Source organism: Taeniopygia guttata, chromosome 32, assembly GCF_048771995.1.
Source record: "Taeniopygia guttata chromosome 32, bTaeGut7.mat, whole genome shotgun sequence".
In the NCBI taxonomy this organism is placed as follows: Eukaryota; Metazoa; Chordata; class Aves; order Passeriformes; family Estrildidae; genus Taeniopygia; species Taeniopygia guttata.
Genome location: NC_133057.1, coordinates 2324124 through 2351119, shown reverse-complemented (window position 1 = coordinate 2351119; position 26996 = coordinate 2324124). Strand labels below are relative to the sequence as shown.

At 39.0% G+C, this 26996-nt stretch overlaps 1 protein-coding gene and 1 long non-coding RNA gene across 11 annotated transcripts in view; one reads left to right on the top strand and one right to left on the bottom strand.

Moving 5' to 3' along the window:
- Positions 1 to 16325, bottom strand: part of SYCP1 (synaptonemal complex protein 1) — a 22357-nt gene extending 6032 nt beyond the window's left edge. The window contains exons 1-22 of one of the 10 annotated variants that reach the window (XM_041712312.2): positions 15477 to 16325; positions 14336 to 14411; positions 14118 to 14164; positions 12670 to 12834; positions 12208 to 12275; positions 11967 to 12040; positions 10245 to 10303; positions 9795 to 9864; positions 9102 to 9175; positions 8559 to 8667; positions 8002 to 8096; positions 7685 to 7869; positions 7178 to 7245; positions 6438 to 6499; positions 5056 to 5159; positions 4451 to 4568; positions 4129 to 4199; positions 3397 to 3478; positions 2474 to 2536; positions 1732 to 1794; positions 764 to 880; positions 67 to 177 (exon numbers count right to left, since the gene is read on the bottom strand). In XM_041712312.2, coding sequence (XP_041568246.2) covers positions 67 to 177; positions 764 to 880; positions 1732 to 1794; positions 2474 to 2536; positions 3397 to 3478; positions 4129 to 4199; positions 4451 to 4568; positions 5056 to 5159; positions 6438 to 6499; positions 7178 to 7245; positions 7685 to 7869; positions 8002 to 8096; positions 8559 to 8667; positions 9102 to 9175; positions 9795 to 9864; positions 10245 to 10303; positions 11967 to 12040; positions 12208 to 12275; positions 12670 to 12834; positions 14118 to 14164; positions 14336 to 14411; positions 15477 to 15731 — 2136 coding nt within the window. In that variant the 5' untranslated portion in view covers positions 15732 to 16325. The other 9 variants (XM_030261744.4, XM_030261745.4, XM_030261747.4 and 6 more) reach the window with 9 other exon arrangements.
- On the top strand, positions 15711 to 26996 carry LOC116807092 (uncharacterized). Its single transcript, XR_012052401.1, has 3 exons — positions 15711 to 15776; positions 26109 to 26219; positions 26558 to 26996. It is a non-coding gene; the product is annotated as an uncharacterized lncRNA (long non-coding RNA).

Genomic DNA, 26996 nt, shown 5'->3' with positions numbered 1-26996 from the left:
GGTTTTGAAAGGTTATTAACATGGTATCACACATTACAAGTCACAGCAATCAGTAAAATCTCTTACCTTGTGCTTTTCCATAAGTGCCACCATTTCAGCTATCTTATGCTGACATCGAACATCAGTTTCTCTCTGTATCATTGCTGTTTCATCATAAAGCAACCTCATCTTTTCTATCTGTTAGTAATAAATTGCATTTCATTTATAACAATGTATTTTTTTTAAAAATTCTAATTTAATTTCTTCTTCCCCCTGTGGGTGCAAAGTATGCAGTCCTACTTGGGCTTTATTTGCTTTTAAGATCCTTTTCAAATGCCACATCTTTTATGCAGATTGTTAAAATGGGCAATATCAAAGGTACATCCATGGCAGGCAAGTTTGCTTCAAACTAAAAGGCCTTTTCAAGCACTCTGCCCTAACATTTCTGAGCATTACCATCAAAAAATGTGTGGGCAGAAAACTACTAATATGGGAGAAGTTATAATCTAGTTTAACTATGCTGACTTTATACCAAGGGTAAAATTTCTTTGAACTGTATCTTCTAACAAAGAATTTTTAACAGAGTTCTTGTTTTCAAAGACATATTCAAATACTTCAATTTAAGCACCTCATCTACTAAAGCTTTGCTCACAGGCATACACAAGAAGTCCCATTTATGTTGATAAGACTGAAATGTAAGAGCAAGGACTCCAGCAATAATAGTTTCATAAAAACATATTCGATTTTAAAAAATTAAATCGCAGTAAAAATTAACACCTCTCACCTCTTCGCGAAGTTTATTTTCATTTATTTTTCTTGTTTCTATGTCTTTTTGATAGATGTCAACTGCTTCCTTATGCTGCTTGTTCATATTTTCAATCTCTAACTGCAGTTTATTCACCTTTTGAGAATGCAGAATTGCTGATGTTATTTGTTTAGGAATTACTATGTTAATGATTTTTTCTTACCTCTTATTTTTGAGCAGAAACTCAAAAATACAGTTACTTTTCAGGTATATTATTTAAATGATTCCTATTTAAAAGATCAGATTTTTTTTAATAAAGAATTGAACTTTGGCCTTGAGTGAGTTAGAAAATACTCAAAGAAACAATGGCAACAGCACAATGGGGAAGACTGCCCTGAGCAGTCACTCTAAATGCTGTGAGTGCCCAGAAAAAACAAATACAGATGGAGATTTTATTCCCTCTCTTGTAAATCTATATAAGATTTTCACAGGTTTTATGGTACATTTTCCTCCCAGCTGTGCATTTTGATTACAGTTTTTCCTTTTAAGTTTATCGTATGAATATCCTCAAAAAAATCCACTTTTCTTCAAGTGCAGTAACCAAAGCTGGACACAATATTTCCATCAGAGGGATTGCCACAGCAGAGCACATTTAAAGAAAAGCCTAAAGTAAATAATATATATATGTCTTTTAAATGCTTTTCTCTTCCAATGAGTTTGCTGAACCCTGTTTAGTCCACTATCAACAAAAGGAAAAAAAAAAAAAAGGAACAGATTAGAAACATAGTTAATTACAATGTGAACTACATCTCTTTTAAATGTCCAATAGTCAGTGTCCAATGATTAAAAATGGAAGCATCTTCTAAAAACTATGAGCTCATTCCTGCAAAATCCATATCCCAGCTCCATAAACCAGTTCAGCATGTATTTAACAAGTATTATCAATAGTTACAATGGGACTTAAAAAAAACTCACCTCATCTTCTATGTGATGTTGTTTAAACCTACCTTTCCTTCATAACTATTGGTTTTCTTGCTTTCTGCAGTAATTTTCTTTTTCAGCACCTTATTCTGTTGAAATAAAACAAAACAAGCACTGTACCTTAATAAGTTAATAGAATTATATAATGGTTTAACTGAAAATGTCCGAATCTTCAAAATTCCAGCTTTCATCAGGCAAATAACTCTCTGTTTTGCAGCTCAGGTTCCAGAACAACTCTTCAAACAAAAGAATGCTCAACTAATTACTGTAATAATTACAGTTTCTTCATGACCTTAAGAAAGGCTCCTCCTGAGCAACAGCAGGGAATAACAAATGAGGTGCAGAATGGGAATTAAAACTAAGATGCTGCTGACAGAAGGTTAGAAGATGTCATGACAAAAAATACAAGTTATCTATTTTTACAGTGAAGTTACTACAATTTGTGCTAGTGCAGAATTCTTTTCTACTAGTGGTAATTGAGATACTTATTGCAAGTACATAAATAATACTATGTACTAAATGAAAACAAGTGAAGGTTTATTAAATATATTATTTTTGTAATTGCTTTTTTTTCATATTGAGGCTCATTTAACAAATCAAGTGATTCCAAAGATGACTCCCTAATTTGCTCAGGGTTAGGATAAGAAAGGAAAAAATTTTAATTACATTGGTGTATCTAAAGGTATCACCACAGACACAAACCTGCTGAAAAGTCAACCCACAATACCATGTGTTTATGTATTTGTGACATTTAAAATCTCTACATACCTCCTGCTGCAACTCTTCAATGCATTTGGTTTTATTTTCCACCTGTTTTTTTAAATTATTCATCTGAAAGAGATATTTCAAACATTAATTAGTAAGTTCCAAAAATGACTCCCTATGTTAGCAATTCCTGTAAATGTTCTCAAACATGCACTTGGACCAGTCTGGTTTATTCCAATGGAACTGAAACACAAGCTGATGTGTTAGAATGATCAGAATTTTAGCCATAAAGTACTACAAGATGTGAATTAATAGCAGTGAACCAGTTCCTTAGTGGTTATTGAGTTAAGAAAGAAGAAAAAAAACCCTCTCAGTAGCTTCACAATTTAAAAAATGTAGTTGTATAAAGATCCCTACAATCAATGAAAAAATTAATTTTCCCAATTATTTTCTAGAATCTTCAACTACTTTTCCTTTCTTGAAATTTCATTTTCAATACTCTTAATCTGAAATTACAATTGTAAATCTTTGAATTTTACAAGGAAATTTTGAAATCCATTCTACTGCTAAAAACCCCAGGCTTCTTTGAAACAATAGAAAGAACGTAAAAATATTTGGATCTATTTAAGTGAAGATTCACTTTACATATAGAAAGCTAATCCAGAGCTCATCCATAACTGAGTGGGTATATGAAAAAACAGAAAAGCAGGTTCTCTATTTGCCTGAAAACAAACAAATCTTTAATATTAAACTTCCCAGCAAAGAGTAAGAATCCTAGTGATTGTGCTTGTCTTTTGAAACAACAGGGCTCAGCATGTGGACACACAATGTCACAGCTGGCAGCAGCTGGGAAAGAGGAAAGCCTCTGGCAGAGATCACATCCCCCCAGGCAGAGCTTTGCAGAAAAAATCCCAACAAAGATTTTACATTTAGATTCTGCCCTACAGGTTATGTAACATATTTTCATGACACATGACGTGACGTACGTTTTCTTCTCTTTCATCCAGTGTACTTTTAATCTCTTCACCTGTCTTTGCCATTTTCTCCTTCAAAGACTCCAGTTCATTTCTAAGTGCCAAATTAACAAGCATTAGTAAATATTTACTTACTGCCTTTAACTTATTTTCAGTACTTCTAATAAACTTATATTTTATTTTCTAAAAAGAGCTGCTAATGTTGATGGGAATTTCTTAAGCTGTTCAATGAAAATGTTCTTAAAATGAAGCCACATGCCTAATAAGTCAATATGTGAACTGCCTTTACTTTTTTTAAGTAGGAAAATACGTTCCAGCTAACCTAAGGAAAATACATCCTAATCTGGAATAGTGTAATGCAGCTGGGAGGCTGCCTGTCTATTGAACTGATGATACAGAGACTTCTGCAGAGAGTAACACTTATCCAGTTTTGCCTTGTCACATTTAATCCATAACCTTGAACTTCCATTTTCATTTCCTTCACACCTTAGATGTCTAATGCAAAACATGATAGCTCTTCCTATGTAATACAAAATGATGGCAAACATTGTTCCTGTAGCAAGAGGTATTTCTAATCTGACAAAATTTCTACTTGGCCAACAGCAATTCTGAATAGCTTCTGTTTAGCTATATAAGCTAGAAAAACATTCATCAAAAAACCCAGAAAGCAGCATATGAACACAACTAACTATTTAAGTCTACTTCCTTTAACAATATCAGCTATTAATATTTGTTTTTACTTGCCTTAGTTGGCCCTTTGCCTCTTCTAAGTTTTCAACTAACTGCTTTGTATTTTCTTCTTTTTTCTTACTATCCTAAATAAAGACCCATGTCAGCAAAGAAATAAAATTCAAAGCAACTTCTTAAAAAATTCAAAGCCATCCAAAGCACACTGACCTGACTTACTCACAAGTGTAAATACACTTCCTTTCCAATTCAAACACAAAAAATAGTTCAGGTACTCTACAGAACCATGTCATGTTGCAGCTCATCATGATTTGTCAAACTGAGTAATTTGTAAAATTGAGCATTGTCCTTTAAAAAAAGCTGGAAGTTTATAACTTGCCTCTTGTTGTTCTTGCAGTTTCTTAAGTTCTGCAGCCACAATATTTTTCTCTTGTGCTATTTGTTCTTTCTCTAGTGAAAGCTTATTGAGACACACTGTTAGTTGTTCATTCTTTAACCTAATTTAAAACAAATGGCCAAGAGGAGTAAGAACATGCATTTTGAAATCTCCTCTTAAATTAAATATACCCATTATCAAGTGTTATTCCAGGCTGAAAGAAGTCCTGTCCTTTCTCTACAAATATAAGCTTTACAGCAAAGTCACAGGGATATAAAAAGGTGACAGAAGGAAAGAAACCCAGAGTCAACTTTTATATAAATATAATGGTTAGTGAAGATGATGTAGTTCAAAGCAAGATTAACAATGGATTCAGAAACTTTCTCTTCCTGTTAAATAAGTTAAAGAGATATGGAACAACTACATATGTCATAGAATACTTACAAATAGACAAATTGTAATTTAGAAATGTAAGTATATAATCAATGTCATACTATGTGGTTCAAAACTTTCATTAGAAAACTATCATAGTTAATTTCACTGTGTATTAAAGCAACTTCCATGTAACACCAAAAAAATTAAATACTATATTTTCAAAATGGTCATACGCCTCTTGTTCAAGATCTGTTTTCAGAGTCACAAGCTGGTTTAGATAATTTTGTTCCTTTTCAGCTGCACTAGTCAGCTGTGCTTTCAAATCAGGGATTTCTTTCTGCAAAATGAAAAGGAAGACTTTTGAGTATACATGTGTAAACTACAACTCATGGAGGTTATCAGACATGAACTAAGAGCACAAGGCTTTCAGAAAAACCAAACAACATCCATGTCATGGATTATCCAGACTCTATCTCTACATATCTCCATATCTGGGATATGGAAGTGGTGTGAGACAGTGAACTGACACCAGTGCTGTTAATGTCCCCTGCTCTGAGTTTAATTACCCAGTCAGAAAAACTACTAAATTAGATTCCTTGGACATGATTTTAAATGAAGACATTTGCTTCAGACTTCATAAGCTTTTGCATTCATCCAAATAAAAAAAGACCAAATAAACACCAGAGAATTCCAGTTCTATATGACAGAATAGAAAGGCAATCAATGGGGCTGTGTCTTCATCCTTAGCACAGCAAGGGACAGCAGTCAGGCTCCTCTATACAGAAGCACAGAGGATCTCCTGCTGTCACTGTGAGGAGCAGAGCAGTTCAGGGTGGGACACTGCTCTGTGTGCTATTTCTTATGAACTTGTATACAAGTCAGATATACAAGTCATGATGTGTAGCTTCACTGTTTATAAAAACATGTTACTATTGCCCTATTTCAGACCTCTCTCATTTGGAGAGAATTTTCATTTCTCTCTCCAAATGTTTCTCTCTTTGCAAATTTTCTACAGTAGCCTCAAGATTCTTCTTCAGTAGAAGTCATCCAATTTGCCCATTTTAGAAAATTAGTGAAACCCAGTTCAGAACACTCAATGCACAGATTGTAACAACAAGCAGACATGGTAAAATGCACACCTGATTCCACACTACCTTAACTTTAGCTGATACAGTTTCTTGTTAGACTTGTAAATACAAAATCATAATGAAAATAAACCTCTATTGGGAGTGTACTTCATACAGCTTAGATTTCTATGACAGAAAATGGGCCTGTGTCACAGTACAGTAGGATTCACAGAGGCCAGAGCTAATTACCTTCTGGTAAATAAGAAAAAATGGGAAAACTTTATATGGCATTTGAATGGGCATGAACAAAGAAGGAAATAACCAAAAACCTTGACAAGGAAAACCAAAACATGGGAGACAAGAAAAACCAAAGCACAAGAAAAACAGTGGCAATAAAGAACTTCTTCAAAGAAAACAATGGAATACTGTGTGAGAAAGTTTAGTAGAAATGTTAAGGTAGCCTAGACAGTGTTTATTTATGGAATTTAAGATACTTACAAAGCAAAAGGAATTTCAAATGCCATGATATTAATAAAATGAACATTTACCAGAGTTTCTGACAGCTCTTCAAGTTGCACTTCTTTATCACATTTTACTTTAGTCATCTCTTCTACAGCACATGTAATGTAAAATTAATGGAACAGAAATAACTTTTCATGTTTAGCAGGCAGTATAAAACATTTACTCATTTGCAATACCCAGTTCTCAAAATCTGTTGGATTAAGAAACTGTAAAGCTGATTTATGACTTAATCTAAATGTAGACTTGAAAAATGATTAAGAAAGACATCAGCAAATCTGTATCTGAAGAAAAACTAATCATTTACCTTAAATAAAATTTAGAGCCTATCATGTTGCCACAATTATGGCTTCAAATAAACCATGGACTGTAAGACTAGAGTATTCTCCAAGTATTGATCTCCAGCATGGAGAGGCTCTACAGAACCTTAATGGGAGGGTTTTATCTCTGCTACAAGCTACAGAAGTCACTCCTGGCACCTGCAGTGCTACTGATCTTAGCTGGAAACCAAAATTACTTCCATGAGAATTCATGCATGGATGGTCTTACTATTGAAGCTCTGCACAGCACTGCCCTTTGGCTGTTGCCAGTACCAATGACCCCCAAAGAAAAGGGAGTCAGCTGAGTAAAAATAAATTCAGGCATTCCTGACAAGTACAGGTACTGTAAAATCATTTCTCCAACTACTAGTGACAGTCCATTTCCAGAAAACAACAGAAAACATTTTTATTACTGCCTGGCTCATTTTATGCCTTTCTACAAGCCTTACCCAGTTCAGCAGATTTATTTTGGAGCTCCAAGGCAAGCAGCTTTGAATCATCTTCATATTTCTTTAATCTATGAAAATGGTAATTAAAAAACTCCAAATGTATAGTACAAAGAATTGCATTTGAAATTTAAAGGACAATAAGACAAAGTCTTGCCACAAGCACTTTAAGAACATTTACCTTTCAATAGGCAGATGATATATCTGCCTGCACCTCATATCAAATTTCACTTTTACAACTTCACAACAGTAGACATGAAAGCAAACAAATACACACTTACAGAAATCTGTATTTCTTAAAGACAGAATTATGAAAGTTGGAGGGGGCAAACATTTACTTTTTATAGACCAGTATCAAGTATCACAAATAAAAAAAATACATTACATTCTCTGCATTTAGACCACTGTTTCAAAAAAACCTCCAAATTTCAGCTTAATTTCAAATTGTTTTTGGTTTTGTCATAGACTGCAACCTGTAAGATCACTCTTCCAATTTAAACTTTAATTTACCTATTTTGCTCTTTTTGCAGCAAGCTTTTCAAATTGGCAGTAGAAGTCTCAAACTCCTCTGTCAGGGTTGCAAGCAAAGCCTTCATTTTTTTACATTCTTCCTCCTTTTCTTCCTTTTCTCTGGTAACCTGAATTAATGTTTTCACTGTAGTCTGGAATTCGGTTTCTAAGTTCTTTTGAGTAACCTTCAAAACATGATATAATTTCTAAACATGTTTTGCAACAAACAGCTACAACTGTTTCATATCTAAAGTATCTATATTTATGCAAATACTCATCTAGTCTATTTATACTGTAAAACTGTAAGCAAGGTGTACCTCTGCCTTTTGCAATGAAATTTTAGCCTCTTCCAGCTCCGCCTTCAAATGTTCCTGACTGACCTGGGATTCCTTTAACATTTCTTCTTCATGTACTAAGCAAAAAAATATGTATGTTTATATTTTAAAAAATATGATATTTACTAAAAAATGTTGCTAAAAATGGAAAATTACATACATTTAAAGAATTTAACAAAGACCAATGGTACTGACATCATATACTATAAAATATATTGAATACAGATGGTTTAAAAATATTGAAAATAAAGTTTTGAAAAGTAAATTTCCTCAGTGATATCTGCATGACTGTAAATTTGCAAAACTGAAGCAACATATTTTCCCCTTGCAATTTTCAAAAGCTCTCACTGCTTCACTTGCCCTAAAAACTACCCTGCCAGTCCTGATCCCACATGAGCAGCTTCTGTTCCAAACAAAAATAAAGGCCTTCAAGGCCTCAAAATTCTGCTGCCAACCAGCAACAGAGTAAGACTATTGTGACCCTGTTTCCTATTCTTCTATAAACAATTACATTTAAACACAGCAGACAGAACTCTTACATTTTGCTTCTATTAAGTCAGCAATCTTATTTTGTGATGTCTGCAGCTGAGCCTTGATGTCTTTTATTACACCATCTTTTTCATCACTCTGTGTAATAAGAGCTGAAATCTAGCAAAATGCAAGAAATATCATAATGAAGTCTGGGAAAAGGACAGATACTAATTTTCATTTCTACCCCAGCTATGACAAGCAGACATTTTGCTGTCTGTCATTCAAGTTAGATTAGATAGATAGATAGATAGATAGATAGATAGATAGATAGATAGATAGATAGATAATATTTGGCTAGATATAATCTTAGCCAAATATTGATCAAGTCACATTACTCTAAACAAAGAAGTTCTCCAATTCAAATCCAAACCATGAATTCCAGTAGACTAAAGGTACTGAAACATCACTAAACTTAGCAGAATCTGACTTAAATGAAGCTTCAGATGTTATTTTATCTTTTTTACTAATACCCAGAAACACTACTTGGCTCTTGCATTGCCCCTTTAGTCACAAATAAAGCTCTACATATAAGATGGTAAGACTGAGCAAACCTGTTTTTCCTTTTGACTCACTTCCAGTTTGCATTCTTTTTCAAACTTGTCCACTTTTTCTGCTTCTTCTTTTACTTTTGAGACACAGTAATATCCATAGTTAACATTCTAGCTGAAATATACTCCAAGTTCAATACAACTTCCAGTTTAAGATTGCTTGCAATTGTACAGCTGCACAATTTATTTCCCAACAGTAATTGTTGAGGCAATGTTTGAATTTATAATCAAAGTATCTTTTTTTGCCAGCTTTCTACAGAATTAGTCCATTACTCCATGTTTGTTACAAGTAACTAACAGAAAAGAGCATGTGAAAATGAAACAGGAACAGTAGCCTATACATATAGAGAGAGAGCGTTTAGCTAAAGCTTCTGTAGCTAAACACTAGTGCATTATCAATTAAATAAACAAACTACATGAAATAAGTATTGATCTCTAGACTGTACTTCACAGACAAAACTTGGACTTTGAGTGACTATTTGAAAAACAAAGTTCCAAATTTGGCCCAGTGGAACAACAATAGAAGGGGCAGGCAGTGAACACAGGCAGCATGAGTAAAAGAAGGGTCCCAGTGTCTCAGGGCGACCTGCTCACTATTCAAGCCCTTCACATCTATCTGCCCTGACACTGCATGTGGAATAAAAGCTATGAAGTACAAAACTGTTGAGCCAGCAGCTCAATAAACAGAATTCTCACATTTGAAACTCATTTCCAATCTGTCGTTCTCCGCTTGCACACGAAGCTCTTCAAATGCCACTGTCATTCTCTAAAAACAAAATTGAATATTTGAATTTCAATACTGGAAACTTCTCCAGGGGTTGCTGCCAACCTCAGCCATTCTGAGAAACCACCAAGTAGGTGAAACAGAGCCCAAAGAAAAGACATAAGCTCTGGCAGTCACCCAGCACTAAGCACATATCACACAGATCACATGGATCTACACCCCATGCACTGCTACGCTCTCTCCAGTGAATGTGTTTAATGTAATACAAAAATAATTCTTGAAAAGGGCTTGAAAACCCAGCTCCCTGCATCACACATGACACGATACACACACATGATGGACACAAATAGCATCTCAACATAAACATGTAACTCAGCAAATGCACATAACCCACATTCCTTTTATCAAGCTTGGTCACTTACTTCTATGTTGCGATGAAGTTCCCCATACAATTGCATTGTTTCTTCTTTTTCCTGCTCATCTATCAAAGCAAGAACGTACAAGAAAAAGAATCCCAGCTGTCCAAGTCATTATACTTAATCAGCATAATGAATTAAAAAAGGAATTATCAACTCCATTCTTATTAAATAAGTCATTATGAAACATGGTGCCAAAAGTTACAGAATCTACGGAAAATGTGTATTTCATTGAAACATTAAGCAAACTCAGCTTCTAAATTTCCTTCCCAATGTATTTTTTTCTGTGAAAAGTGTAATTCTGGATCAGTTTATGTAACCATATTAAGTATTATAGTATTAATGTTGTTGATAGTATTTGATAAACTGTAATCTAGGGTTTAGCACTGAATTTCTTCCCATCGGCAGAACTGTCATTTTAAAATTGCAACAACACTCCATGTCCATATTTTCCTTCTTTCCTTTCACTTTTGTAACCGACACTATTTTTCCCTAAGAAAACAATTAAAAAGAGAACAGTAAGAAACACAGCTATCAAAAAAGAACAATACATTTATACACAAGTGTTTCTAGAATTAAGGCTAAAAAGACATAGACACTTCTTAAGTATCCAGGATCAAGTTAGTAAAATTCTAATGATTATAATAACAACTCTAAATTGCATATGAAGTATAATTCCCAATCAAGAACATGTTTTAAAACCCGGAGAATTTAAACTTCATTAAGTTGTCCAACTGTCTTGGCTTGTTCAGTTTCACAAGAAGAATTCTAGTTACTCATTATACCTTGAGGTTAAGACCCTTTTTCCCCACAAATGTGTGATGACTGAAAACAGGAACTGCCAGGTCAGGAAATTTGTTCCAGAGTGCTGGGAATTTTTTAATGTTTTAATTACTCCATTTAGAGTAAATTCTACTTCCTAAAAGCAGGCATGAAGTGTCACTTCATATGTCTTAATATATTCACAGTATCTGGATGGGACTGCAAGCCTCCAATGGGCTGACGAGACTTCAGACCTGCCCTGCTCTGGAGTGGCTGTCTGCTGCCCTGATTTTTAAAAGTGTTAAATTTTCTTTTATAGCTCTTTTTGAAAGTTTTAAAGTTCTCATAAAACTTCTTTAGCCTTCTGATAATGGTTACATATTTGAGAGTCAGAGTTCCCACACCATTTCATGTATAAATAGAATAGTTTACATATTTCGCTGTGGGTGGAGAGAAATGATTGATCGATCTTTGGACCAGTGTGGTTGGAGAGGTGGTAATTTTATCCTCCAATCCATGGTCACCTTTGAAATTCTGTAAATACCAGATGTTTGAATAAAACTGGATATTTTTCTCTTTTGAACTTAGCAAGCTTCTGTGTACTCATTTCCTGTCCAATAGCAACAGCTGTCAGTGGCTAATCAGGGGTGTTGGCATCACCTCAAAACTGTATCACTGTTTAGGCACACAGATAGCTCCCCAGGCTGGCAACCTTTCAGCAAACAATTTTACTGGCTTCAAAAGTCCTCTGGATTTAGCATTACAAACCATACGTCTGTTAGACCTGTGCCTTCACTTCTAATTTTGTGAGCCACTTAAAATTCACTTCTCATTTTAGGAGCCACATCCAGTTGATCCCAACTGGAGAATTTATCTGAACAGCACGAGAACTTTCTTCTCTTTGTGAATTTAGAGCAAGCTAGAAGTATATTTACTCCCATAAATAAAAGATAAAAAAGCACTTACATTTGCTGGTCTTCTCTGTGAAGTGAGTGCAGGTTTCCCTGAGCAGATTACACAGATGCCTCGAAGCAGCAGCTCTAAAGGAGGGAAAAATACCATTTGTTTTCACAGGAGTGCACAGTACTTTGTGTACCCAAGGAGTAGCAATGTAAATGACATTCAAAATTTAACAGCTATATAAAACTGCCTACATGAAAACCGATTATTTTCACCACAAAAGTATATACTTGGTTCTAGTACTTACTCTTTCAAGAGATCTTTATTCTCACATATCTCATCTTCCAGTTTCAAATGCAGTTTTTCATTTTCAAACTAATTTCATAGGGAACAAATGCAAAAAGACACTGTTATTGAAAAATATATTAGAAATGCACTTCGACTTCTCAAATCCCTCATGAAAAAGTAATTTTGGGCATCAGTAGACCGTAGTCTGTTTCATCTGGTATTACATGCTGAGTCATCCTTTGCATGAAAGATGTAATAATTAATGAACAATAATTTACCAGCACCTGAGACACTTACAGGTATAGTCTTCATACACACGCTCACACAGGAAAAGTGTATGCACCTTCTCAAAATAATCATTTTCTCAAGGCAAAAACCAAACTGCAACAATCTTTAATATTTAATTGCATCAACGATATTGTCATACTAATTCAGGAAGCACTTAACTTTATTTATTCAATATGTACTATACAATACTGGCCTGCAGTTCTTGAATGGTTTTATTCTGTGCCTCAATAATCTTTTTATCTTCTTGGAGTTTTCTTTCTTTTTCGTCTAGTTCTGATTCCACAGTCAGTTTCCACTGCTTGATCTTCTCAGCCTCTTTGTAGAGTTTTGAGAACAATTCATTCATTGTTTCTGTATTCTATTAAAACGGGTTCCACAATTTAATCTCAAATACTATCTAATTAATATTGTTGTAGATAACATATTTATCTCTTAGAAACATCACAAGAGTAATATTTTTCCACAGATGGTGATGTAAGCTTATATATGATCAGGAGCCAAAGTTTAAATCTTTGTGCATCCTCTCTGTATGTATCAAAACACATTACAGAGCACATAGGAGAAACAAATACAATTAAATACCCCAAACCGCCTTCAGACATTACCAAATAGATGGTCTTAAAGACATGGATAACTGCAGTCCACCAAAACAAATAAAACTTTTGCTAGAATTGCCAGTGAAGCTGAAATTCCTTCTAGTAGGTTCTTCACACCATTTCTTTCCTCTCCTGACAGACACTGCTGAGTTAAGTAAAAGCAGCTTCAGAGACTTTGCCCAAGAGTACCTGTGATATTGCCATTAACGAACTCACAGAGCAGGAAGAAAAAACAGCACCCTTGTGCCCTTAGGACACCGAAAGTGTCCTACAAGCAGCACTGGGTCAGTGGTTGAGGCAGGAAAGGGCCATGGGGTTCACATACAACACCCCCAAACACCCTCCTTGTTTTGGCTGCATCACAGTATTGTTACAGTCCTGATGGTACTTTAAAAGCTGCTAGAACTAAAAAAGTCTAGTCCTCAGGGATATGAAAATCAGCAGGGAGAGCGCAAGAAATGTGGCTTATTTTGTGTAGCAAACAGCATTTTGTAGCTGCAAAGTACAGAAGCTATTGCAAAAAAAATTCGCTTTACTGAGTTATGCTAAAGCAGAAATATGCTCGTAAAGACGCTGTGAAAAGAATCCATTGCTTAAGGAAATCACTAAATTCATTGTTTTACAGATAAAATAAAGCCAGACAATGCAACTGGGATAATCTACTTCAGTTTTCCAAAGAACACTCTGACTTCAACCTTTCTGCCACTCAACAGAATATTCAGAACCAGTTCCTCAAGGATACTTAAGGGTTTAAATCTTACTCTAATTAAAGCTCATAGATTTCATAGGCACTTCAAACAAAGAAAAAACAACAACAACATTGCAGTCACCTTAATTTTTAAAGATTTGTCTCCAGGCATGTTCACTAAATCAGAAATATCTCCTCTAAGTGACTCAGCTTTAAACAAGAGACAGAAAACATTATTCCCTTTTGACTACTTCCTTTAGCCCCGAAATATCTACTGAATAATGCATTAGGCACTGACTGGGAACAAATTCAAAACACCCCAAGGAATTAGATATGCAGAGTTGATACTTAGCTGACCTCTTCATCAACTTCAGAGCAAAGTTTTACTTGCTGTGAAATTGTATCTGAAAATTGAAGAGATTTTGATCAATGTATTTCTAAAAAAAGCAACAGTGAAACTGTACTTAACAGTTACAAATATGAAACTGTTAGACTACTCATGAAAATTTAAAAACTTGACATTATATAAAAATCTAATATCTAATATTTGTGCATGGCAAATATTTTAATCCTACCTGAATCAGTGATTTCGCCACGGTTCGACATGTCAAATGGCAACTTAAAATCATCATCTGAGCATTTGTTAAAACCCTGCACAAATTTAAAAATTAGTTTCTTATGGGTAGATTTGTAAAGAAGAATTATAAAATCCAGGAAAAAAATCCATACAGATGATAGAAAATAATAAAATATGAATGAAAATAGAATCTATATATTTATAAAAATAGAATTTTTCATTAATAAAACAGCTGCCTACAATTTTCAAAGCCCAAGGTATTGGTAATGGCTTTGGAACTCGCTTGCTTCTTACTTCACAGTGCTTTACCGAACTGTTTATCTCCTGCAGTTTGCTTTATAGACTGTGGCCAAAGGGGAAGCTTTCAATGCAGGGAACCCAGCGGCTCCTGACTGGGCACCGGCGCATGTAAAGGACTCAAGGAGACAAATTACTTTTTTGAAGACCAGTAGTTGATATTTCTTTTTTGCTTTACTTCCAAGGGCAGTTCTAAACCAAATCTGGTTATGTTTCAGCATGAAAATACCCTTTTACAAGGTTTTTAAATCACAAAAGTTCATCCTGTCAATAGCTTTCAATCTGCTGTCAGAATATCCCGTCTGAATCTCAACATATTTCATAAGGAGCTTCGACATTAAAAAATAACATGTTAAATTCCCATAACTCAGTGTGGAGACAGAACATTTTCACTGCACACTTGATCTGGCAAGACCAAATCATCAACGCCAGCGTGAGCATCTGAGTGGGGCTCTCTGTGCTAAATTACCCATATCCGATGCGGATTTACAACACTGAGCAGATGCTCGAGAAGATTATTCCATTCAGTTTTGATAGAAAATAACAACAAAAATCTTTGAAATTCAAACCGGTTCCCCCGGCACCGGTCTGGACATATGCACAGAAAGGAGTCCAGCGCAGGAGCCGCCCTGCCACATGCAGGGGCAGGTGTGTGTGGGGGTTTGCTGCTGCTCGGGGCTCTGCCGAACACTCCCCGGGCACTGCACTGTCCCCGTGTCCCTGGGGAAGGGCCCCTCCGCTTCCCCCCGACCCCTCCTCAGCCACGGCCTACAGAGCGCCACAGCACGAGGGGGCGGCCGGGGTGTGGGCCACCCTCAGCGACCCCGCGGTCGAGCGCTCACCTGGGATCTACCCGCAGACACCTGCCCAGCGCTGAGGCGTGGCGGCATGAACAATTTAAAGCGGTTTTCCTTCTCCATGGCCCCGGTGAAAAGCGCGGGCGGGCCGCAGCGCCGGCAGCCGCTGAGGGCGGGCGCTGAGGGCGGGAAGCGCAGCGGCCCCTCAGCGCGGGGGCGCCGCCTAGCGGAGCGCGCGGGGCGCTCAGCCCGGCCGGACGGAGCGGCGGCCGCGGGGCAGCGGGACCATCGCGGGGCCATCGCGGGGCCAGCGGGGCTTCCTCGCCGCCTGTGGACACCAAAGAGGTCCCGGGGCTGCCTGAGGGGCCGGGCGGGTTGGGGATGTCGCCGTGGTCGCCGGCCGGGGGGACCCAGCGGGACTTTCGCCGTGGCGGGGAGAGCGGGAGAGGTCTGAGGGGAACGGGGGGTCCGGCGGGGAAGGGGGGTGGGGGTCTCGCCTGCACAGGGAATAACTGGGGGAGCACAGTTCTCCTGTGACCCACCGTGTTGTGAATGGCTCACCCAGAAAGTCGGGATGGGATGCTGTGTGCCGGGCGCTGGAGCCTTGGGAGCTCCGGAAGGAGCCGCAGCGGAGAAAGGCAAGGCCCGGAGAGCTCAGGGGAGGACGAGCCTTTGCCCTCGGGGCGCGGGGAGTCTGTGGTGCCGGCAGGCCTGGAGGCATCTCCTAAAGCTGGCACAGCCGCAGCCGGTGGGATCAGTGAGCTCGGGGCTGTTGTGAAACGTAAACTTTAAGGCATTTAGAGATTTTGAGGAGCTAAGATTTTAGTTAGAAATAAGCCTTACTAGAGTTAATTAAAATAAGAATAATAAATGAGTAGGCCTTGATGAAGTTAATTAATAATTAATTAATAATTAATTGCTTGTCAGCACAATGTTTGGTTAGCTGGGTTTATAATGAAGAATATAGAAACTGATAAATAGCTTTTAGGAACATAAGACAATTGTGGGCCTCCTCTGTTCTGAAACCAATTGAAGACAAGGAATGGGAGTTCTACCAAGAGTTCATTTGTCATACCCGCATTGAAAAGGTAGAAAGGTCAGAACGAGGAAGACTTCATTTACTTCCTCATTTTGGGACCCCTCCCCATGAAAGGGACCACCGACCCATTTCAAGGGACAAACTACGCATGCTTAATAGCTTTTGGAGTGATTAGCATACGAAGCGGGGAATGGGATGTACCAAAATTATGAATATGCAATTGTATTTTGTATATTCAATACTTGTATGGATAAAAAGACTCTGTAATCACCTGGAAGGGGCGGTGTGTATTTGGGAGCTATCCCGCACGCTGCCCGGCGTCGAATAAACATACACTTTCTAACTTTAAACTGTTAGAGAGTTTTTGTCCGTCACAGTTGGATATCGATACTAGATCAATATCCATATTTTTTTAATAAATCAGTTGGTGGGCAATATGGAATAACTGTGCCGCCAGGGGTGCTCAGGAGTGTCCTGTAGAGTAGGATTGTCCTACTACGACCTGAAATAACTTACGCACTTACAATAAGATCAAAAGAGCAAAAGGAAGGAAAAGAGGAAGTTTTATTTCTGACCTCGCAATATATACAATTCCAAAAGTGACAGTGGATTGGCGGAAGAAATTGCCACCTCTCCAACCACACTGGTCAAACCAACAGTCCATCAGTTCTCTCTTCCCACAAAGAAAAATGTAAAACAATCATTATTTACATGAACAGTGCGTGAAAACTCCAGTAGAAATATGTAAACATTAGAAGGCATAGAAAACTTATAAAAGAACTTTAAAACTTTGAAAAGAACAGGGCAACATAGGATCCCTGTGCTTCAGGGACTCTGCTGCCTGCCAGGACCAGCTCTCAGCTGGGTGCTGCTCACAGTGCTGGGGACAAGATCTGGGTGTTGATGCCTGTAACTTAGACCAAAATTACAAGCTGCTTATATAGCTATAGTTGTAAGATGTCAATATAACCTGATACATCTATATATCCTGGTATCAATACAACCTAAATCATGACTTTGTATATATAACCTGAATCATAGCTTTTTTTACCTATATAACCTGATACCTATATAACCTGAGTCATAGCTTTTTGTACCTATATAACCTGATATAAATAACTTTTTATATGATGTAATGGCTAGTATATAGTTCACCAGTTCCTTAATTCTGAATAGATGAAAAAAAGAAGAAAAAACTCACCAGGTGGTTAGCTTTAGAGATCAATAAGTATAGTACTAATGAAAACATGGCAAGGACAAAGCCAATTAGCCACAAAGCAAAGAATTTAAGCTATTTAAGATCAGAAAGACCAGGGAACATCATAACTGTGCATGCTCTGGAGACAAAGTTGAAAAGTTCAGATGCAAAGAGGACCTTGGAAGCCTTCATTAAAGACCCCTGACTACCCCTGGACTGGGGAGGCACAAAGGCAGTGCAGAAGAACTAGGTAATAACCATGAGCTCATACTATGTTAATTAGTTCCAGCAAGTATATGATGATGTTGTAGTGACATAGGGATACTGTGAAAAACACGTTCACTCTCCTGTGAAAATTTAAGAAGTTTAGTAAAGGACAATAGAGAGACAAGGACCACAGAGCAAAGCTTATTAGGTCAGGTGCATCTTGGCACTGAACCAAAGAACACTGTTACCTTTGGGGACACCCCTTGAATACCTTTTCAGTTTCATCAGCCTGTTGCATACTCATAGACCCTTATGCATATCCATAAACTAGTTTACATATCCCAGGAGCTATTTTACATGGCCCCTCCTTGGGTCTGGCTTTTCAGAGCATGTGTGTTTATTGGCTGGGGTTTTGGCTCATTCTCCTTATCGCTTTCAGTCTGGGCCTTGGTTCACACTGCCTTCAGAGGGTGAGTGCTGATGGTTGGCAGATCTGTACAGGTGTCCTCATCCCATGTTCATTGGATGTTATCCCATCCAAGCAGGCACTTTAACACAAGCATACTACATCAGCTATTGCACTACTATGTCTACGCTTAATTAACAGCAGAAATAAAAACTACTTCTTTACAACAAAGTTACTTTAACATCACAGATATAAAATCCATTTTAATATTTGCAAAAAGACAATATTATAATATGTATCTGTAACAATATTAAGCAATACTTACTGTGTAAATACACCACAGCATGTGACAGAGGGGGGTGAATTAGGAGGAGAAATCCCCCCTCACCACCGGCACTGCAATAAACAAATACCTGCTCTATAGATATCTGTCTGTGGGGATTAATTTCCAGCCTATCTTTCAGGCCTCAGCAGCAGGGTGTGCCAGGACACCTGAAGGGGAAATTCTGGTTGCAACAGCTCAGCAGTGGTAGTTTAGGACCCAGGAATAACCTGGAATGGAGAAGGGCTAGCTGAGGAAAAGCTTAAACAGGCTGTAATTATTAATGCCAGAGACTTGTGCGGAGAAGCCACACTAAGAGAAGCCAGTGTCCACAAAGGAGACAGAGGAGTCCTGCAACATTATTCTAAAAAAGTGTGAAAAACGCCATTCACTTGTGTTAAAATTTTAGAAGTTTAATAGCAATAAGATAGTAATAACAATAGTAATAAAAATTAGGACAATAAGAATTTGGACAATCAGAGTTAGGACAATATAGGACAATTAAAAGCAAAGCATTACGGATGTCTGGATGCTCTTGGGTACTAAGCCACAAAAACACACCTTGCTAACAAAAGATTAACCCTTAAAAGCTATAGCCTGTTGCATATTCATATATTCATTCATGATTCAAAACTTCTTTTCAAACAAGGGGTGTTTTCTGGTTATTGTCAACTTCCCCCCTAATCTTGTAAATCAATTTCTTGGCTCCTGGAAGTCTGGAAAAAGTCTGGTTCTTCCTGATAAGGAGGTAATAATTCTTCTTTCTGAATTTTGGTGTCTTGTTGCTGTAATCTGTATGTAAAGAATTTCTTGATTATCTTATCCATTCCTTGAGCCAGTTGCAAAATGTATCTTACATCACATAGTTTCTATTTTAATATTATGCTATAGGCTGAAACTATATTTACCACACTACTTAAAAGGATCAATACAGCACTACAAAAAATTTAATACTACATAACTTTCCAATGTAACACATGTAGTATTCATTTTAATATTTGTGAAAAGCCAATCATATAATATGCATCTATAACAAAAGGGAGAGAGTCGACTGGGGCACATGCCTGTGAGGACTCTCGGTTTTGGAGGACACAGCCTCCTTTAATCCTAAACTCCCTTATGTTGCCCTCTTCCTTTCCCCACTGGCTGAGGAACAGGAAGGTGCAGCTTTCCCAGACCACCTACCACACATCCCCCCTTGGACATGTGTCACCATTTTCCCCCAGTGTTCGGAAGTCCAGGCTGTCTGGGTTCTGCGATGGACTTCGTGCAGACCCATTTGTCCCTTACCCTAAAGGTCAGGAGGGTTCTGTAAGAAGTTGGCATGGGGTTGGTAGAGACATTAAAACACATTTTGAAGGCATTAACACCCACTCCTACTTATTGGAATCCAAAATGCAGGGAACTCTCAGAACTTTGGACCTGTAAGACAAAGCTTAGAATTAGACACAGTATTTGATTTGAGACCTTGGAAAAGGCTTCCAAACTTAGGTGCTAGAATCAAGAATGTAGATTTACTTTTTAAAGCAGAGACATGTTAAGCTAAGTAGAAGAAAGTTTAGAGTTTTGGAGTTTAAGATATAGGAAAAATAAAAGTAGTTACAAAGGAAGAAGAAGTTTAAAATGTAGTACTGTAAGTTTGTGTGTCATAACATGGTTAACTAAGAAAGCTTACATTGTAGCATGCGCCCGTAAGAAGAAATATTTAAAGATTAAGTCAAAAGCATAAATAACCTTGTTAGCAGTGTTTTATTAGTTAATAAATCCTTAAAAGGTCTTGCAACTAAAGGTCTTGTGACTTTCTGAGCCATGCAGTAAAGATGTGAGCCGAACTCACCCTCCCTGCCTATGCAGAAGCTAAGAAAAATAAATCACACCACCTAAAACAACTCAGAAGTGCCATCTCTAATTTATCCAAAATTCCCACACTCCCAAAGCCCCTCACCCATCGAATCATTTATAAATGCACCCATCTTTGAGACTGAAGAATTGTAAGGGAGTGAAGATCCCCCTGGTGATAAGGAGCAGCCACAACATTGTCCAGGGCATCCTGGAATGGGAGTGCCATCTCAGGTGTGTGAAAAGCGCCAATCACTTGTTTTAAAGTTTTAAAAGTTTAATAGCAATAAAATAGATATAAAAGTAGTAATAAAATTAGAGCAATAAGAATTTGGACAATCAGAGTTAGGACAGTAAAGGACAATTAAAAGCAAAGCATTACGGATGTCCGGATGTGTGGTTTCCCCCCTCACACAGCCCCCCGAATAATCAGGCTAGCTCAGAGATCAGAGGCTGTGAGGGGAGGAATAACAGGAGATGGCAAAGATTTCCAAAAGAGGCTCTTACCCCAAGATAAGTTGGTTCAGCTCTCTTTATTCTGTGATGTACTTGGGGGAGAGCAGGGCAAAAGAGGACGAACAGGAAATGTCAGGGGTCTATATAGACTTTGGACAGGGTGGGCTTCCCTGGCTCTCCGCCAGCCCCGTTGGGGCAGAAAGGAGGGATTCAGGGCTATCTTGATCAGAGTCACAGGGTCCTGGGGAAGGGGGCAGGATCTTTGTTAAACAAGGTTGCAGGAATTCACTGGGCTCAATCCAACCCTCAGTATGGGTTTCCCACCACCTACAGTTGGTGGCGTAGTCAGGCCTCCTCAGGTTAGCCAACTCTATGTGGTTGACTTCTCAGGTAGAAGGTATGAGACCCTTGATAGCTTTGAAAAGCAAGTGATGCAGGATCCCAAACGCCAAGGTTACAGGGAACAAAATAACAAGGAGTAACAAAATTGATCTAACAATAGATATCTACCACCCCATGAATCCCCAGCCCTTAAACATTCTTTTCAGCATTCGCAGGATGACAACTTGCATGGGGTTCATCACAGGGTTGAGTGGGAGGTAGGTTTTCTCTAAAAGGGAAAAACAGACATTTTAAGAACATATTAAAATTTCTGTTTCTGCTGGAAGGAATTCACGCTTGGGAACATTCCTCTTCTTCCATCTGGCGGCGTCTTCTCTTTGAAGCATCAGCTACTTGCTTCCTGTCCCCTTTTGTCTGACCTGGATTCTTGGGGACAAAAGGTTTCACCCACTTCTGGGGAATCCACCGAGGGCCTGAGGGAGTAGCTACACACGCATAGCCACGACCCCAGGTGACAAGTCCATAGGGACCCTTGGTTTCCCAAGTTTCTGGATCCCTAATCACGACCAGGGGATGCTGAGACCATTTGAACTGGTTGCCATTGTTAAAGTGACGTACAACAGGTGGACTCATGTTTTCAAATGAACAGTTCAGAAAACTGATGGTAAATATGGCTTTACAGAGCCTCTCTCGTGGAGACATCCACGGAGCTGAACTGTTTTGTTTCTTCAATAACTGTTTGAGCGTCTGGTGTGCACGCTCGACTACAGCTTGACCTGCGGGGGAGTGGGCAATGCCAGTCTTACGTTCCACTCCCCACTGCTGGAGAAATTCCAGAAATTCCTTGGATATATATGCTGGGCCATTATCTGTTTTGATCGTTTTTGGCACCCCCAATACTGAAAATGCTTGCACTAGGTGTTGTTTGACATGTGCAGCCTTTTGTCCTATATGGGCAGAGGCATACACTGCACCTGAGAATGTGTCCACGCTTACATGAACGCATTCAAGGTGACCAAAACTCTGAATGTGTGTGATGTCTGTCTGCCATACCTCACAGCTGCTAAGGCCTCTGGGGTTTACCCCCATGCCCAACGATGGCACAGCCTGGAGCTGACAATTAGGACAGTTGGCCACAATGACTCGAGCCTGACTCCATGTTAGCTGGAACTGTCAAATCAAACCTGGCACATTCTGATGGTAGTGCTGGTGACTCAGCTTTGCCTGTTGGAAAACATCAGGGAGACGTGCTTTTTCAGCTGGTGCAGCAAGGGAGTCTGCTTTTCGGTTCTGCTCTGCAATCTCACCTGCAAAATCAGTGTGTGACCTCACATGCATCACAAAGAACGGATGCTCTCAGTGAGAGATTAAATTCCAGGTAATCTTAACGGAGCAAGATGATGTAACATTAAAAACAACTAACCTTTCGAACCCAACCTTGTTCCTAGGTAGAACATCTGAAGAAAGCCCATTGGAACACGACTGCATGGAAGTAATAGAACACACCTGTGCAGCTAGAGCAGATCTGAAAGATGTTCCCCTAGAACAGCCAGACTGGGAGTTGTTCACAGATGGAAGCAGTTGCATGGAGAACGGAATCAGACACGCTGGATATGCAGTAACAACAATCAGTGCAGTGGTAGAGGCAAGAGCATTGCCACCAAATACATCCACCCAGAAGGCAGAAGTCGTTGCTTTAACCAGAACACTAGAATTAAGTGAAGGGAAAAAGGTGAACATATGGACTGATTCAAAATATGCATTTGGAGTAGTGCATGTGCATGGGGCCCTATGGAAAGAACGGGGCCTGTTTTCATCTCAAGGGGTGCATATTAAACACCAAGATGCAGTTCTGCAGCTGATAAGAGCAGTACAAAAACTGAACAAGTGGTAATTATGCACTGTAAAGCACATCAATCAGGAAACTCCAAAATTTGTGAGGGAAATCGAAAGGCAGATTGGACAGCTCAACAGGCTGCTTGAAAGGTGCAAACAACAATAGCATTGGTCCCTTTAAAACTTAATGTATCTCAATTCAATTTACCTCCACAGCCAAAATATTCAGCAGAAGATGAGAAACTGGGACATTTACTGAATGCACAGAAGAATCCAGAAGGGTGGTATGTAACTGCACATGGACAGATAGTGGTACCCCCCTTGGTAATGAGAGAGGTTCTACAAATTAAACATAACGAATGTCATTGGGGTGCAGAGGCATTGGTAAAATTTCTAAAACGTTATTTGGTCTCAGTACGAATGTTAACAATGGCAAAATCAATAATGTCAAAGTGTGAGGTTTGCTTGAAAAATAACCAGTGGCTAGACAACAGGCACAACTAGGAAGGGTTTGGGTAGGGATAGAACCAGGAGATTACTGGCAGGCAGATTTTGTAGAATTACCAAGAACTCGAGGATACAAATATTTATTAGTAGGGGTTGATACATTTTCTGGATGGCCAGAAACCCTTCCCTGTCGCACGAACCAAGCAAAAGAAACAGTTAAGTGGTTACTACAAGAAATCATTCCCAGATTCGGGGTGCTCTAGGGATATCATCAGATAGGGGACCCCATTTCATAGCCACGGTGGTAAAAGAAGTAAGTAGGTTTCTGGGAATAACTTGGGACCTCCACACACCATGGAGACCCCAGTCAAGTGGACAGGTGGAGAGGATGAATCAAACACTAAAAAGGCAGATCAGTAAAATATGTCAAGAAGCCAAACTGCAGTGGCCACAGGCTTTACCAATATGCTGAATCCACATCCCAAATGTAACTGCAGGTGTAGAATATGACATCAGTCAGTTAAAACAAATAGAGCATGAAGTACAAGAAGAGCAGAAAGATTTGACTACGAGCTGGTTAGACAAAGTCTTTAAAGGGTTAGGGTGGAATGTGAGTTCATGGATTAATTCTGTCATTGAGAGTGTAATAATCCTATTAATTGTGTTCTTAGTAATTTGGTTAGTCTACAGTGTCCTAAAAGGAGAAATACGGAAGAGGACATCCTGGAACTGGAAAATAATCAAGGCACTGACACGGGATCCACACCCATCATCCTCTGATCCTCCAGTCCATGACAACGTTCACGTCAATCCTGGATTTGAAGAACATCATATATAAACTTAAAAACTAAAGACTGTATCAAGTGAAAGTATTTGCACTTATGATGAAGTGAAAATACTTTCAAAGGGGGGAAAATGATAGTAAAAGGGTTTTAAAATCATGGGGATTTAGGGTTAACAGGAAAAATAAGCTTAGTAGGCCCTGGAAAAATAAAAAAAAAACACCTACCTTTAGCACATGAAGAACTAGTACTGCACTATGTAGCTAGTACATGATAATTGATATAATTGTTAGATGTGACGATTGTTTAGTAATTAAATATAATTACTGTTTAATCAGAAAGAATAATCATGTGAAACTGTGGTCATGGACCTAAGAAAGATCACGATAAACTCATGTCAATGTATACAATAGAACAATGTAAGTTTAGTAATTAATGTGTAAGTTATATAACGATAGAATACAAAATACGTTCAGCTCGAAAGCCATGTCGGAGTCAGATTTGGGGTTGTACCCCGACTCCCAGAGCTCTTAATAGAAGCACCTGCATATAACCATATCCCGTGATTATGTGTGTTCCTGAACGCTGACACCATCACGATCCCACCCAGGACTCCCCGTGCCCGCGGGTGCAGCGCCCCCGGCAGCATCAGCCAATAAAACCCATGGGGCTGCAGTGGTGGCCGAGTGCAGGCACGTCCCGGGATTGTTCCAAACTCTGTCCCACCTGGCCCGGAGCAGCTCCAAGGAGGGGGCAGGAAACCACAACCTCTCCAGGCAGTTCCCACCTGTCTTGCTGGGGTCAGGGACAGGTCCGAGATACTTCATAGTGTTGGTGTGTCAGAGACTGAAATGTTACTTATGGCTTAAACATCGTTAGGAGGGAGTTTTGACCATTATGGCAAAAGTGTATAAAGAAGCTACGACCACTGAAACCCACCCCTCCCTGAGGATGCCTCCTGAGGAGAACTTTGGGCTGTGACTTAAGCCCCCTAAGGGAACCTGAGATAGATCAAGGTGACACTGTTGTTCAATTATCTCAGGCCTAGAGAGAAGCAGACAAGGCTGAGGGAAAAGGGAATATCCCCTGTTGCAGCATTTTTGAGAGAAAGAGGACATGAGTTATGAGATTTGAGCTACTCCAGTCTAGGCCTCAGATTTGGGCCTTGTGGGCCTTCAAGCCTCTGACACAGTTAGAAATTCAGAGCTTGTGGCGCAGATAGAAATAGTCTTAAGGTGTGATGGGGACCACTGGGTTCTCTGGGTGTGAATTAGTATAGGTTTTGTAGTGTAAGGTGTAGGCCGTTTTAAGGAAAAGGTAAACAATGTTAGCCTACCAATCAGAGTGTCTTTGTTTTTGTAAACTATCTAGAAGCTTATATAAACTACCATCTTATCTTGAATAAAGGGAGAACGCTTGATTAACCACATTGGTTCAGACCTGCGTTTGTCTTGTCCAGCTTTCCGTTTTTCTGAGATTCCCTGGCTTTTATCCCCCAGAAAGCCAAACCCGGCAGCTGTCCTTAAAATCAGCTCTGGGTGGGTTTGGGGTGGGGGAGACCATGGCCCACAGGCTCATCTGCTGAGGCCAGGCTTGCATGCCCTCCCCCCAGCCAAGGGGGGAAGGACAATTTTGGGGGTGTGATGTAAGCTCTGGTCAGCAGCAGCGAACACCCATCCTCTGTTACACAGAATTGCTCAGTAGTAAAACCCCTCACCCCAGGAAAGCCACACACAGAGAACATTTTTTTGGGCCTTGCACAAGAGCGCAGCAATTTTCATAAAAACAGAAATCTCTTAACAGATTTTCTGAGTGTGTGGAGAGTTCTCTTCAACATCGAGATGTCATTATCCAGTTACTTCCCAGCTGAGGACTGGGATGAAGGAGACTTCTGCACCCCACTATCACTTGTTGGTAAGAGACATTGACTCCTAATACTTACTACTCTTTGCTAGCTGTAACACAGGTACCTTTATTATCAAGTGTTGTCTTATGAACCTACTAATTTAGTTTATCTGTGTAGTAAGCCTCTCAAAGTCTCATGTGTGGTTTTTCCCTTGTGTCTACTAAATGAATAATTCAAATTGTAGTGGGCCTTTAAATTGTATTCAAATTGTACTAGGTCATTATTAAGAACTTGAGAGCGAGAGTGATTTTGCAGTGCTGGCTGCTTCAATAAAGCTGCTGCCTGCTGCCAGAAACCTGGACAAAGGCAGACACTTGTCTAATCTCTCCTCTCTCATTTGCAACAGGTCCAACAGGATGCTTTTGGGGTCCATGGATGCTGATATTTTTTGTCACTCTCTTTCTTTCCACCCTCTTTTTCTATTTCTTTCTCTTTCTTTCTTTTTCTCATTTACTGTTAAATAAAATCCATACTATTAACTTTGGCGCATGGTCTCATTTGGACTTGAATTCAGGGAGAGGCATCTCTAAAAATTTTAATAACGGGATCACAGCACAGTGTCGAGATCCTTGCAGACCAAATCCAGCCCATGTTCATGTGCTGGGAATATGGCACCAACCCTTGGGATCTGCTCCATCCTCATCAGGGACCAGCTGTGGGCTTGTGTCGTGGGGCCTCAGCAGTGGAACTCAACAGAGATATCAATCAGTTGACTGACATCAGATCTTGAGATGCCGGTGACCAAGAGGTGAAGAGGTGGCCATGAGATGAGCACAACCATGACA